Raw genomic sequence first — 13,061 nt, 5'->3', positions numbered from 1 at the left:
AACAGCACTTAAACCAACAATTAAATGACCAAAACAAGACCCAAATTAAGCCATATTAACTCTAAATACCCTCAAACTTTAGATACATATTTTTAACAAAATCCCACTAACCTTGACTCAAAATCATAAACTAAAATTTACATTAAAGAAACCTCGATATTACCAAAGCAAAAACCAAACTAAGACCCAAATCAAGTCAATTCAATTCAAAACTCAACCAAACTTCAAACCTATCCTAATAACACTATTTCAAACCAAACCCCATCAACCTCCAATACAAAACAACAACTTCAAAATCCACCAAAAATGCCAACAAACAACAACTCAAACCAAGTTTTCATCTATAATTTTTTCTAAATAACTAACACAAGCCCAACTTAAAATGAGTTTTTATGGAGGTCATGTTCGTGAAATAGATAATAGATCTCCAATTATAGAGAGAGAGAGAGAGAGAGAGAGAGAGAATCAACTTTTATATATGAAATGGTGTTTATAATTGAAGAGAGATAAAACAAGATATAAGAAATGCAAAGAAAACTATGCAACACTAATCTAAAAACTAAAGCTAAATCTAGGTTTAAGAAACATAATGGGAAGATGTGTATTTAGGGGGAATTAGGGTAGGGATGGGGGTGTAGGTGTCCTATATCTAGACCCTTCTTTGAGATGTTGCTAAATATTCCAATAGGATCATTTTCTTCCATTTGAATGATATTTTTGCCTCTTTTCTTCCCACTTTGCCCTTCCTTCCCATCATTTTCTCCTTTTTTATTTTTTCCTTTATTTCTTCAAGCATTTTTAATATTCCTAAAAAGAGACAAATAAACAAATATCTAAGTGTGTTAGGAATATATGATACTTGATGATACAAAGTACTTTATTCTTTCCTAGAATAAAGTTGCATGTAGCTGATCAATTGATAGCATGCTAAGGCAGTATCAATTGATCAGATTCACCCATCAACAGATGATGTGGTACTGTAACAGAACTGGAGCATCTTAGCAATTGATGTATTGTTATGAATACTTTTAAATTAGCAGTTGATCTATCAATGGATGTTTAGATAGGGTGACATAATTGTAAATATGTGAAGTCATGTAATCTATCCAAGTGAAGTGAAGATCGATCGCTAGTCATGAAGTATCAATGGCTAATTAAGGGAGCTTATCAATCGCTACATCAACACCATCAATCGATAATTTAAGGAAGACTATCAATCGCTAATTCTGAACTACTTATCAATTGATAGTTCAAGAATATTATCAATTGATAATATTAGCAATTGACAATCAGCAATTGACGGTTACAAGTCAAGTAAAAGACAAAGAGCACATGGGTTAATGTGACAGATGCTGCACCAGTTTTGGAAGCTAAACCAAAAGCATTTTAGTCAAATATTGAGAACCTCGAAGCCTACCAATTCTGGCAAAGCAACAAGAATTTCAAGCTGCCAAATGCTGTATCAAGTCCAAGAAATTCTATATTTGTACTAGCTAGAAATTGAGTAGGAAAATACTTTTACAGACTAGTTTTGTTTGTAGTAGTATATATTCACTTTGTAATTTACATTTCGAAGTATCAAAACACCAAGAACTGAAGAGCAAAGCACTAGAGGAAATTAGCAAGAAATTGTAAGCTTCTGCTCTTCATTCTTTTGTAAGCAGCCAAGTATTTTTACTTGGAAGGTTCTTAATATAAAAATCTCTCAGGTGGATCAAACAATCCACCTGAAATTTTTAAGATCCTTGTTCTTTAAATTTTTGTTTTCGTTTTACTGTTCTCTTGTAGTTTGAATATAATCTGTTGAGCAAGAATTTGTTAAAATTTTTGTAGATTGTATTCAACCCCCCCTTCTACAATCTAACTTATTGTTTGCATTGTTTGAATAACAAAGTGAGAACAAGAAATAATTAGGTAATTAAAATATACAAAAATATGCACTTATCAAGCCTCCATACCTATCTATTGCTCGTCTTCGAGTAAAATCGAAAAGGACAAAGCTAACTAACAAAACTAAGTAAAAGTCCTAAACTCCTATTTGTAGGCGTGACGTATGGGTGATTTTAGGTTCATCAACCCGTTAAACTCACAGACGATCTCTACAAGAGGATCTTTGTCTCTAAGGGTTTATAGAAGATATACTCATAAAATCTTTGAGACATTTTAGCAAGTGTCCAGCTCAGTTTCACTCTAGTTTCATTAGTGTCAGCAAAAAGATTTTTATAAAGAAAATACATGACTTAAAGACTCTACTAATACTAGTCAAGATGTAGGTGCCTCTAATCTACTTGTGTCGACTCAAAAAGTTTACAACAGACCCCAAGGTGTGTTAATGAATTTAAGACCGTTGACGGTAATCACCTAAAGACATTTTCTCTTTTTCAACCAATATTGAACTGATCCAATCTCTATCAAAACAAGTATCTAGCCAAACTTCACACACTTTTATTTTCTTATTTTTTTTTCTTCTTTTTTTATCGACTTTATAATGCCTGTTTTCTTAGGCTATCTATGTTACCCATGTAGCGAGCATTAGGTTTTGAGATCCCCCAACGAACTTAATAGCTCGGGTAACAAAGGCCACAAAACAAGACTAGTCAATTCTACTTGTACCCATCATTTAAATATTTTTGTCTATAAAGAACAATGGGTATTGAAGTAGTTTATTCCTCATTTTTTTCTTTTTGCATTTTTTAATTTATTTATTTTTTCCACAAAGGTTTGATTCGACATTGTTTCAACATGTGGGTTCTCTCTCAGGTATTGAATAACATCACTAGACAATCTCTCCATTAAATATCTTGTGTTAAATTTTGTGTCATCTTTGAATTTAGAGTAAAAATCATTCGACATAAGTTTCAAAAAGACAACCTTACGCAACTATGTGTAAATTATATAGAAGGCACTACATATATACTTTTTGAAAGCATGCTAACACCAAGTACTCCTAAAGTTCAAGAGAGGCAAGGACAACTTAGACAAAAAAAAAAAAATCTCTAGTTTTGGATTTTTGGAATTTTTTTATTTTCTTGAAATGTTCATTTTTTAAGAATTACACTAAAACCTTCCCTCATATTCATGGAAAATACCTGATAAGGGATGAATGAGATGCATAATTTCTGAAAGCTACGAACTAACATGACCCACAGACTCACACATTTCCTCCCCCATACCTGAACATCATGAGGGATGGTTCTAAGAAGGAACCAATTAGCCAATTACGGATGGAAAGTTGGGAGGAAGCTTCGAGAAAGAGTCAAAATGTTTGTGAAAATTTTTAAGCACAAATACTTTCTCTAGCACATGACAATCGCTCGCCCCTATAGGACAAGTATCATTCATGTTCTCCATAATCCAACTTAATGTTTCTTTATTTTGTTTAAGCAAATTAAAGTAGAGACTATGAAATTTTTTTCATGGCATGAATCACTAGGAATGATGTAAGAAATGGTGTTACCCTTTCCTAAGGCATTATGTGAATGATGGAAAAATGAGTAAAATATCGGTAGTTCACCTACATGACTCTCAAAATCGGGCCTAGGGTTAACACTAACAATCTCGGGTGGAGTTTCCCATTTTGAACAAATGTCATTTATTTCTCCTAACAACTCCTCTGAGGTCAACTCTTTCAATGACTCACTATCATCAAAGCTAGACCATGTGACAAACTTGTTGATCACATTAACCCCTATAGGTTGTTCGTAAACTCATTGGGTTCTTTTATTACGCTGAAAATATTTAAGTCAATGATCATGTTTCTAGGTGAGTTTCATCGAACCATCCTACAATTAATTAAGGCATTAGATGTGGAAATAAAAGGTCGTCCTAAAATGTTGAGAATTTGGTTGTTAGGATTCGTGATGAGTAGAGTCTCGAGAACAACAAAGTCAACGGGAAAGATAAAATCACCTAGTTTGATCAACACGTCCTCAACCCGTTGACTTTATTGTCTTGAATAAAGTCAACGGGTTGAGTCCAGTGAAAGCAGTGTTCCTTAACAAGCATTGAAATTTTGAATCCTTCATCCTGTCTACCCATTGTTGATTGTTTGAGATCATTCACTCCTTGTATGTTAGAAGCTTGATCTTATACCAATTTTTATTCAACAATAACAATGATAATAAAACAAACAGAAATTGAGAGCAATGGTTTTTTAAAATTTTAGATGGATTGTTTTGTCCACCTAAGGATTTTTAATTGAAGAACCTCCTCAGTAAATTATACCTGGTTGCTTATAAAAAGATTAAAGAGTTAACTTTACAAAATAACTGTTAATCTATCTCAGTTGCTCTTTAATTCTTTATTTTTTTTTGATGCAATGAAATGAAACATTACATTGTGTATATATACTAAGACTGACTAGTTATTCCTATCCTAGTCTTGAGTAGCATACTCCTCTATTCTTTGCATCCACAATTTAAGAAATTTTTGATCTTTGACAGAAGATATGGCGGTTGATTTCCTTGTTGTTTTTCTTGAAATGGAAGGCTTGGAGATCTTCAATATTTGACTAAACCTTTTTATACTTTTAGCTTCCAAAACTGTTATAATATATTTCTAATCAACCCATGTGACTGTTGTCCTTTTCTTTGACATGTTGATTACAACTGATAATCTATAAAATTATCAATTGATAAGATATTTCATCAGCCGTTGATAGATTCTTGAATTATCAGTTGGTAGTTTATTTGAAGCTCAACCGTTGATGAGTTAAGATAACAGTTGATGGTCCATTTATTCTTCATCCATTGATGCTCTGATTAGCCGTTGATTTTACACTTCACTTATGTAGATTATAGGACATATAATATTTATAATAATCGATCATTCTAACTACACATTCGTTGATAGAACCACGGCAATATCTATTGATCAACTAACACCTATCAACTGCTAAAAGTGAGATACTGCATGCATGTTTTTTTACAGTGCCACATCATCCGTTGATGGAAAATCTGATCAACGGATACTACTATTGAGTATGCCATTCGTTGATCATCTACATTTACAAAAGGATACAAACTTGAATATACTAAGTGTTTTATTATATCATCAAGCGTTACATATTCCTAATAGTTTCTTCATGAAGAAGGAGAGCATTCAATTTGTCTCTCTACGAAATCTGCCTTAACATTTTCTTCATCAGTACAATTCACCAAAGTATTAAGAACTTCCTTTTGCTTCTGAATTTTGGAAGTGTATGAGATGTCGGCAAGCCTTTCCAAAATTTTGTGACTTCTTCATGAAAGCTTAGTTCTTTCAACCAGATGTTTTCAAATTTAAACAAAAAATGCTTTCAAGAAAATAATGTACTTAGAAGCTCGAGATTTATAGGATCGTGGTCTGAACTCGTAACCTGAATAACAGATAACTTACATGCATGCAATTTATGCCACCACTCACTAGAAGCAAATGCTCGTCCAATATTTCACGAACCCAGTTAGGGGTTCCTCTACTCTTCTCCCACGTATACTCACCGCCATCAAGATCAAGTTCCAGCAATGAACTATCAAATATTTCTTGTTTAAATCCTTTTAAAAGACTTTTAGGATGAATATGTTGCTCTTCTTGATAGTGGCAAATAAAAGATCGTGAAAATTCCCAACACCTAAGAATGCACCTTGGTAAAGATGATCTCAAAGCTAATGATCGATAAAATCCCACAACTATCTCCTTCTTTCTCGCTCAATGAAACCATAGAAACAAGTTAATCTCCATTTTGCATGTCTATGTTCAAAGATCTCAATTTCAATATGATTTGATGACGACTCTATTATTAGGAATTGAATATTTTTCTTCAAATTATAGCTAATCCACCACTTCTGCTCACGCTATCAATTTCTAAAAATGATCAAACTCCATCTTAGAACTAATAGCATTTATTTTATTAGAACTAACTAAAGTTTAAGCTGAAAATAAAAAATCAAGTTTACGAGATTTAACTAAGTCCCCTATATGAACTGTTCGGGAGTTCCCCCAACTCCCGACAATTTCAACTTTAGTAATTCACTAGAAGCGGCTAGCTTGCTACGCAAGCTTAGCCAAATCAGTTGTGTTGGTAGTTGTAGAATCCAATATAGAAAGGACAGCTCCCCTCCAACATAAACTCTATCTATATCCATAATCTCAGGTAAGTCCAGCCCACTCCGTCTTTTTTTACGTCCTGCACACTTATCCCATTTAACTCATCCTACTTGGGCCTGGTAGAGAAATTTGCATTTTGCCTACTCTCTTTCATATTAGGAATTTGATTGTTGCTAACTGTTATAACAAATATTCTAGGCAACTTTATCACGTGTCCCTGTAATCTCAGCCCTTAGGAATAGCCAACGTTGAACCCTCGCCTCCATTCTCCGAAAAAGTAGGAAAGTTGTTATCCTTTCCAATTTTTTCCGCCCAATCTATGTCCCCCTCATCTCGTAACCCTTTGCTCTTCCCTTGTCCCGTCGCCCGACATGATGGTGCCCCTAACCAATTTTCCTACTCCTTCGTACCATCACTATCTTTCTTGTCCAAAAGCTTTTTGCAAATCCTCTCTATGTGAGAGACAAAACCACACCTAAAGTAAAAATCTCCTAGACGTTCATATTTACGTTCAATAATAAAGTCAGTTCCGTTCTTTTGAGTAATATTTTTCTTCCGAGTAATAAACCTTTACGCACATCCAACCTTATCTTAAATCTCATGTACTTCCTCCATATGCTTGAGTTGTTCTTGACATCATACTCGAGAAAATAGCCAAAAAAATTACCGAGTTCTTTACCCACCGTCTCCAACATAAAACTAGTTGGGAGTTCAAGGATTTGTATCCACTAGGTGCCACAATGGAACTTTTAGCGGTTCCTCACCTGGTGGGATAATATTGATAACAAACATTGCTTTATCGAATGACCAAGGCTCTCCATGCTACACCTAGTTGAGGTCCTCTATGTTTATCAAATTAAAACAAATAGATCCCATATTCAATCTCTTTAATGTTCACTCCCACGGCCGGCTTCCATACATCAGCCATCTTTGTTTGCATAATTCAATTGTTTATATTTTTCTCTGTTAAATACCTCTCAATCAAACACAACTCGTATTTGTAATTTACTTCTTCTTCGACCTTATACCTTCAAACGTCAGTTCCGCGTTCGCCTCGTCTTCAATGTCCAACACCACCATTTGATTCTCAATGTCATTGTAATGCGCCATTATCATAACTAGAAAAAGTAAGCTCTTACACTACTGTTTGAAGATCTCAGACCTTATAACGTGAAGAGAAATACAAAACTCTCACATGGGTTTGGCAGGGAAACAATCAAATGACGCAACATATATAGCTTATTAGTGACTAAAAAGAATTACTTTCTTGATGTTTTATGAAGATTTCATACAAAAACCATGAACTTGTGTATCAAAAGGAAGCAAAAGAGAGGTAATGAGATTAAGAGGAGGAAGAAAGATAGGAAAGAACGGCCTCTTGAAAGAAACTGAAATCGAAGTAGCTCTCTCGACCAAAATCACTCGAGATTCATATTTTCGACCATTTCTAGTCGAACAACTAATTACGACCAGACGCGTACCATTTAAAAAAATATCTCTATGAAAGGCGGCAAAAGTCCCGTCCAGAATTTAGTTTCGAACAACAATATTTTCAACTACAGAAGGAGGCGGGAAAATTTCTAGAAGGAATAAAATTGACTAGATAAAAATACAGTTGAAATTAAATATTTTTACGACTGGCTTTATTTTCGACCTAATTTGATCACTTTAATGAAATTCTGGTTATATTTGGACCAGATTTAAAGTTCGACCAATAACAGTCAAAAATAGACCGTAGTCTCAAATTCTGGTCAAAATTAACAGCTTTTCTTCTCGTTGTCCGGTTAAAATTTCAACCTCACGAACAGTCTTCAGTACAAGAGAGAATGGATATGAAGCTCTCTTAAAGGTATTATGGACTTTTGAATAATAGATTTATTTGGAAAAGTTGCTTATAAGCTTAAATTACCAACTTTAGCTCAAATACACATGATCTATTTGGTGTTTCTCAGTTAAAAGCTTCTCATGGTACTTTGCTAGTAACTCCTTGAATTTTGCTAGTAACTCCTTGAATTGTTCTCGAACAACGGCCTGCAAATGCACAGCTGATTCCTGTAGCTCTGTTAGACAAAAGGGTCATTAAAATTCACGATAAGATTCAAGTTTGGTCCAATGGGAATGATCTCGTGACGCTATATGGGAAATAGCTAGTGAATTGAAAAAGCTTTAATGCATCATTCTCAGTTTGTTGCAAATTTGTTCTGATGTCAGAGCTGATTTTGGTTGAGGTACTAATGTTTGTTGAAATTGTTTTTGGTGGTAATGTTTCTGCTGTAAAACTGTTGCTTTTATCAAAGCGTGCTTTATTAGTTACTTGGTTGATGTACGGCATGGCAAGTTCCTTCGGTGGGTAAAGGAAATGCTAAGGGAAATTAGGTATTTAGAAATAAAGAACGGAATTAAATAAACAGTTGATGTTGAAAGTAACCTAATATATATATGTATATAAGCTGTTTAGATGAATGAAACATTTCCACAGAGGAAAAATGAAACTTCTGATATATTAAAAGAGATTCACCTTTTTGAAGAAGGCTAAGTGTAGCGACCAATTTGGATGATTCGAGCTTGTGTAGACGACGAGATTTTGAATGGTTGGATATCGAGTTTTGAATAACAAGAACCGGCCGGTTTAGGGCATGGCTTTGCAGTCGTCGACACCTGCATTAATGGACTTGTGGCCCTGTGGCTGTCTTTTTTCACTTTTCTGATGATTAAGTTTACTTGAATTTAAATTTAATTGAATTTACTTGAACCTGGAAGCCAAGGTTCTTATATATATTCAAACAAGCATCTCGCACTTAGTGTGATATGAAGAATTCGTCACCCCACTTCTGGAGATCATAGGTCACTCTATGAGAATCTCCAACAAGAGCACTTATTGCAGATGCTTTAGTGTCTAAGACATTCAAAGCTCAAGTGAAACATATATATATCCTAGGCAACCTAAGCAAGCATGAATATTCCTAGCTGGTGTACATATTCCTACTTCGCAAAAATCGAATAATTATACGTGCATTATTGCACATTAATTCAAATATGAAAAGACTGTATGAAACACAATCAACAGCAACAAAGCATGCAATTCTAGTCATATCACAACACAAAGCAGGAAAAGACTAATTAAGCTGGAAAATTTAAAAAGAAGAAAGAGCCGGAAAATTAAAATCGCTGTCTGTAATTGTGTTAGTTGAATTATATTGGAGTTAATCGAGTCGTGTATAATCTACAAATTTTAACTTCATACATATGCAAACACTGGAAGAGCTCATGTTTATGGTTGCCAAACCTTGCAGTTCTTGTTCTGCGAGTAAAATATAAGTAATTAAATGATATACAGTACTCGTTCCATCCTAGTATCCACTTTTACTTTTGTGCTTGTGTTAAGGTAGATCGATGGATAGCATAATATTCAACATTTTTGAAATTTTTTTATTACGAACAAACTTAAATAACAAATTTTATTCGCAACAACAAAAACCAATGCATCTTAACATACGTGTAAAAGTTAAAAGAGGCATTGAGATATAGAGTAGCTACCTTTGGAGAAGACATTGATATCTCCACAAGGCAATTCAAAAGATAACAATAATGAAAAAATTGGATGGAGTGTCATATTCATCTTTTAGATAAATAGTGTACCTCTCCTCCATTTTATTTGTCCTTTTCCATTCATTCTTTCTCCCCTCCACTAAATGCTTTTTGCCTCCCTCCTCATCTTCCCCAGCCTTTTTCTCTCCCTCTTCATCAATTCCCATTATTTACCTTTTGGTAGTCTACTCTTTTTTGAGCTGCTACTATTGCAGGTTACTCCCTCTTCCCCCAAAATTAGGGTTTCACTTTCTAAATTAAAGGTTCTTAATTAGTTTATTTTGTATAACTTTATGTATAGGTAGCTGACATGTTTGTTTTCATCTTGCAGCAAATGCTGAATTTGAGGTGCAGAAACTTCAGACACTGAAAGAGGTAGCTCCTAAAGAGGTAGCAACAGAAAAGAAAAGGTACAAACATTATCATTTTCTTAATTTTTCTCAGCAGCAACAGAAACCTAGCTCTAAGATACAGATTTAGTAGTGGTCCTCTCTCTCTTCCCCTCTCACTCTCCCTCTCCCTCTCTCTCTCAAACATACACAAACTCTATCTATCTATTTCTGTAAGTTCATAGAGAAGGTAAAAACTAAGTAAAAGGATGCATGTAGTGGTACCAGTGAGTTGCACAGTTTCCAGATCTTAGGGTTTACAGTTGTGCTGTTGGTGACCATATAAATATATATATATATATATATGTATATATATATATATATAAATATATAAATCCAATAATGGGTGTTTCAGGTATCAGTACTTGTTTAATTATTACCAACTTACTTCCTGCAGAGAGTAAAAATATATGTTGGTGAATACAACATTGTATACAGTCAGGTCCAATAATTTTACATCCTCACCCTGCACAAACTTATCATCATTACTTTATAACTGATAGACGCAGCTTAAAAATCTTATATCTGTCAGTCTGCACATTTTATACACCTGAGAGACAATTTACTATTTCAGATGTATGCAATATAGATTAATTTCTACATACAAATAAACCATAATCAATTTTTGACAGCTCCAAGCTAGCTATTTACTGTTTTGTTTGTGCAGGAAGACTATTAAAACTTTAGGTTATAAATAGGATTGCGACTCAAAAGACAACCAATCCTTAAAATAGAACCTTACAATCAATAAGGTTATGCAACAGGATCCTAAATTTTAAACACTATATCTTTTGCATGTGTATAGTTCTGCTGCAAAACCCTAATGAATATTATAAATAAGGCTAAAGGTTGTGAGGATTCTTACGCTTAAGATTCAAAGCAGAACATGACCCTATAAAACTATATACAAAGAGATTGAGTAACACTGTAGTACACGGGCACACATGCACAATCAATTGTATATATGGAACAAATGTGCTACTGGTGAAATATTCTCTATATAAAAGCAATCTATGTGGTTGTATAGTGGAAATGATCTCTATCTATGTGTTCGTATCTTCTTATTTACAAAAACTGATATCTGTTGACTGTGTGTGACTGCTTAACTATTTAATAAACACCATTATTACAAGAGATTTATTTAGGTCAGCATTTATGTATTGAAGCACAACTTAATTATGGAATAAATATGATGCACAAGACAAATCAAATGAATTGTATAAGGAAGAGGTACAGTAAGGCCAATATTTACTTGTGTTTAAGATATCAGGCTGCAGGAAAAATGGCTTCATCGAACTCGTACAATTCCCCGTGTGCTGCCTGCAAGTTCTTGAGGAGAAAATGCATGCCCGGTTGCATCTTTGCACCTTATTTCCCACCAGAAGAGCCTCAGAAGTTTGCCAATGTCCACAAGATCTTCGGAGCCAGTAACGTGACAAAGCTTCTCAACGAGCTCCTCCCTCATCAAAGAGAAGATGCTGTAAACTCCCTGGCCTATGAAGCCGAGGCACGGGTAAGAGATCCGGTTTATGGCTGTGTGGGTGCAATATCTTTCCTCCAAAGACAAGTTGAGAGACTCCAGAAGGAGCTTGATGCAGCTAATGCTGACTTGATCCGCTTCGCCTGTAGCGACTCACTTCCTGCCTTGCCTCAGACTCAGAGGCCTGTGGACTTGATCACCACCCCGAATAATATTAATGATTTAATTGGATTATCAGGTTCAGGTCCTTGTTATCAAACACCTGATACAAGTTTCTCATTTCCTTCACCAACTCTTTATCCAATTCCATATAATTCTTCTAGTCCAGATGGAGGACAAGGTGCAGGAAAAGGACTAGATAGTTATTCTAACCCATAAAATTAGGGTTTTTGTCTCTGTATAATTGGGGGATAAGATATTGTTGATGTATGAACTTATCTAAACAATGTATAAATAGCTATTACATTGATAGCTACATACTATTTGAGTACTACTTTCAATTATTTTAACTTTTAGGGAGCAAGCGAGCTAGCTAGGTCGTACTCTCCTCCATGATGAGGTCTCTATTATGTAAAATTCTGTGTCTAGGTATAGACCACCAAGTCGTCCTGGCCTGTGGTTTATTCTTCGGACAAGGGTGCCCGCAAGTTTAAAAAAAAGTAATTTTATATCTAAAGTAAAAAAGATGGATTAAAATTGAGAAGTAAAAAAATTAATAAAGTGTTTGGAAAAGAAGCAGAAACTTTATAAAAGAAGCTAACATCATCCGTTTGTTAAGAGTGCTTCTAAATTATCTATACAAACGGATTAGTAAAAGTAAAAATCAGAACCAGCTTCAGCTTCTGCTTCTACAATACAAACGGCCCCAATACCAGAACACGCAATTATCATTCTCAATATATTAATAAACAATTAACATTTCGAATTCTGACCATACAGTCTATTTCGGATTCTATCTTCTTCCTAATCCACATACTTTTATACATATATACGGGGAAGTCTTTGATACTTTATTATATGGATTTTGAAGTATATATTTTTATATCATTTCATGTAATTATTTATAAACTACCCGCTCTTAACAAGAAAAATTACATAACTAACACATATTACAATTAATCAAATAATAACACCAAATTTATTAATCACACTATTCACAAAATTCATATAATCAATTAAAAACATAATTGGTTAAAAAGTCATTTTCTTTACAAATAATAAAAATAATCAATTCCAAAATTTAAAAATTTTTAAATAATTTAAAGCCTAAAAATATCACAAATTAGATGTTTTTCTAATTTCATTAATCCAATATAATAATTGGTACAAAAAAATACCAATTAAAATTCTGAATATAAAAAATAATTTTAAATTATCTCGAAATTACAAAATCGTTATATTAATAAAAATCAATAATAATCGCTCAAATGAATTTAAATAAACAAATGTACATAAACAAGTAAGGCATTTAACAATAAATCCACATATATAATTGCATTAATTTTCAAATAACTATATTT

At 33.8% G+C, this 13,061-nt stretch overlaps 1 protein-coding gene across 3 annotated transcripts; it reads left to right on the top strand.

Annotated features, from left to right (window-relative positions):
* Positions 1-9,725: 9,725 nt before the first annotated feature.
* Positions 9,726-12,050, top strand: LOC108217652 (protein LATERAL ORGAN BOUNDARIES). Of its 3 annotated transcripts, none has more exons than XM_017390510.2 (3): positions 9,726-9,887; positions 10,004-10,082; positions 11,339-12,050. In XM_017390510.2, the coding sequence occupies exon 3, from the start codon at positions 11,344-11,346 to the stop codon at positions 11,917-11,919; it is 576 nt and encodes a 191-aa protein (XP_017245999.1). In that variant the 5' UTR covers positions 9,726-9,887; positions 10,004-10,082; positions 11,339-11,343; the 3' UTR covers positions 11,920-12,050. The 3 variants fall into 3 exon arrangements, with proteins under 3 accessions (XP_017245999.1, XP_017245997.1, XP_017245998.1); XM_017390508.2 differs by having other exon boundaries at positions 11,332-12,050; XM_017390509.2 differs by having other exon boundaries at positions 11,325-12,050.
* Positions 12,051-13,061: the final 1,011 nt, after the last annotated feature.

This window comes from Daucus carota, chromosome 4 (genome assembly GCF_001625215.2).
Source record: "Daucus carota subsp. sativus chromosome 4, DH1 v3.0, whole genome shotgun sequence".
Lineage (NCBI taxonomy): Eukaryota > Viridiplantae > Streptophyta > Magnoliopsida > Apiales > Apiaceae > Daucus > Daucus carota.
Note: the sequence above shows the minus strand (reverse complement) of the source record. Positions and strands in the feature narration are given on the sequence as shown.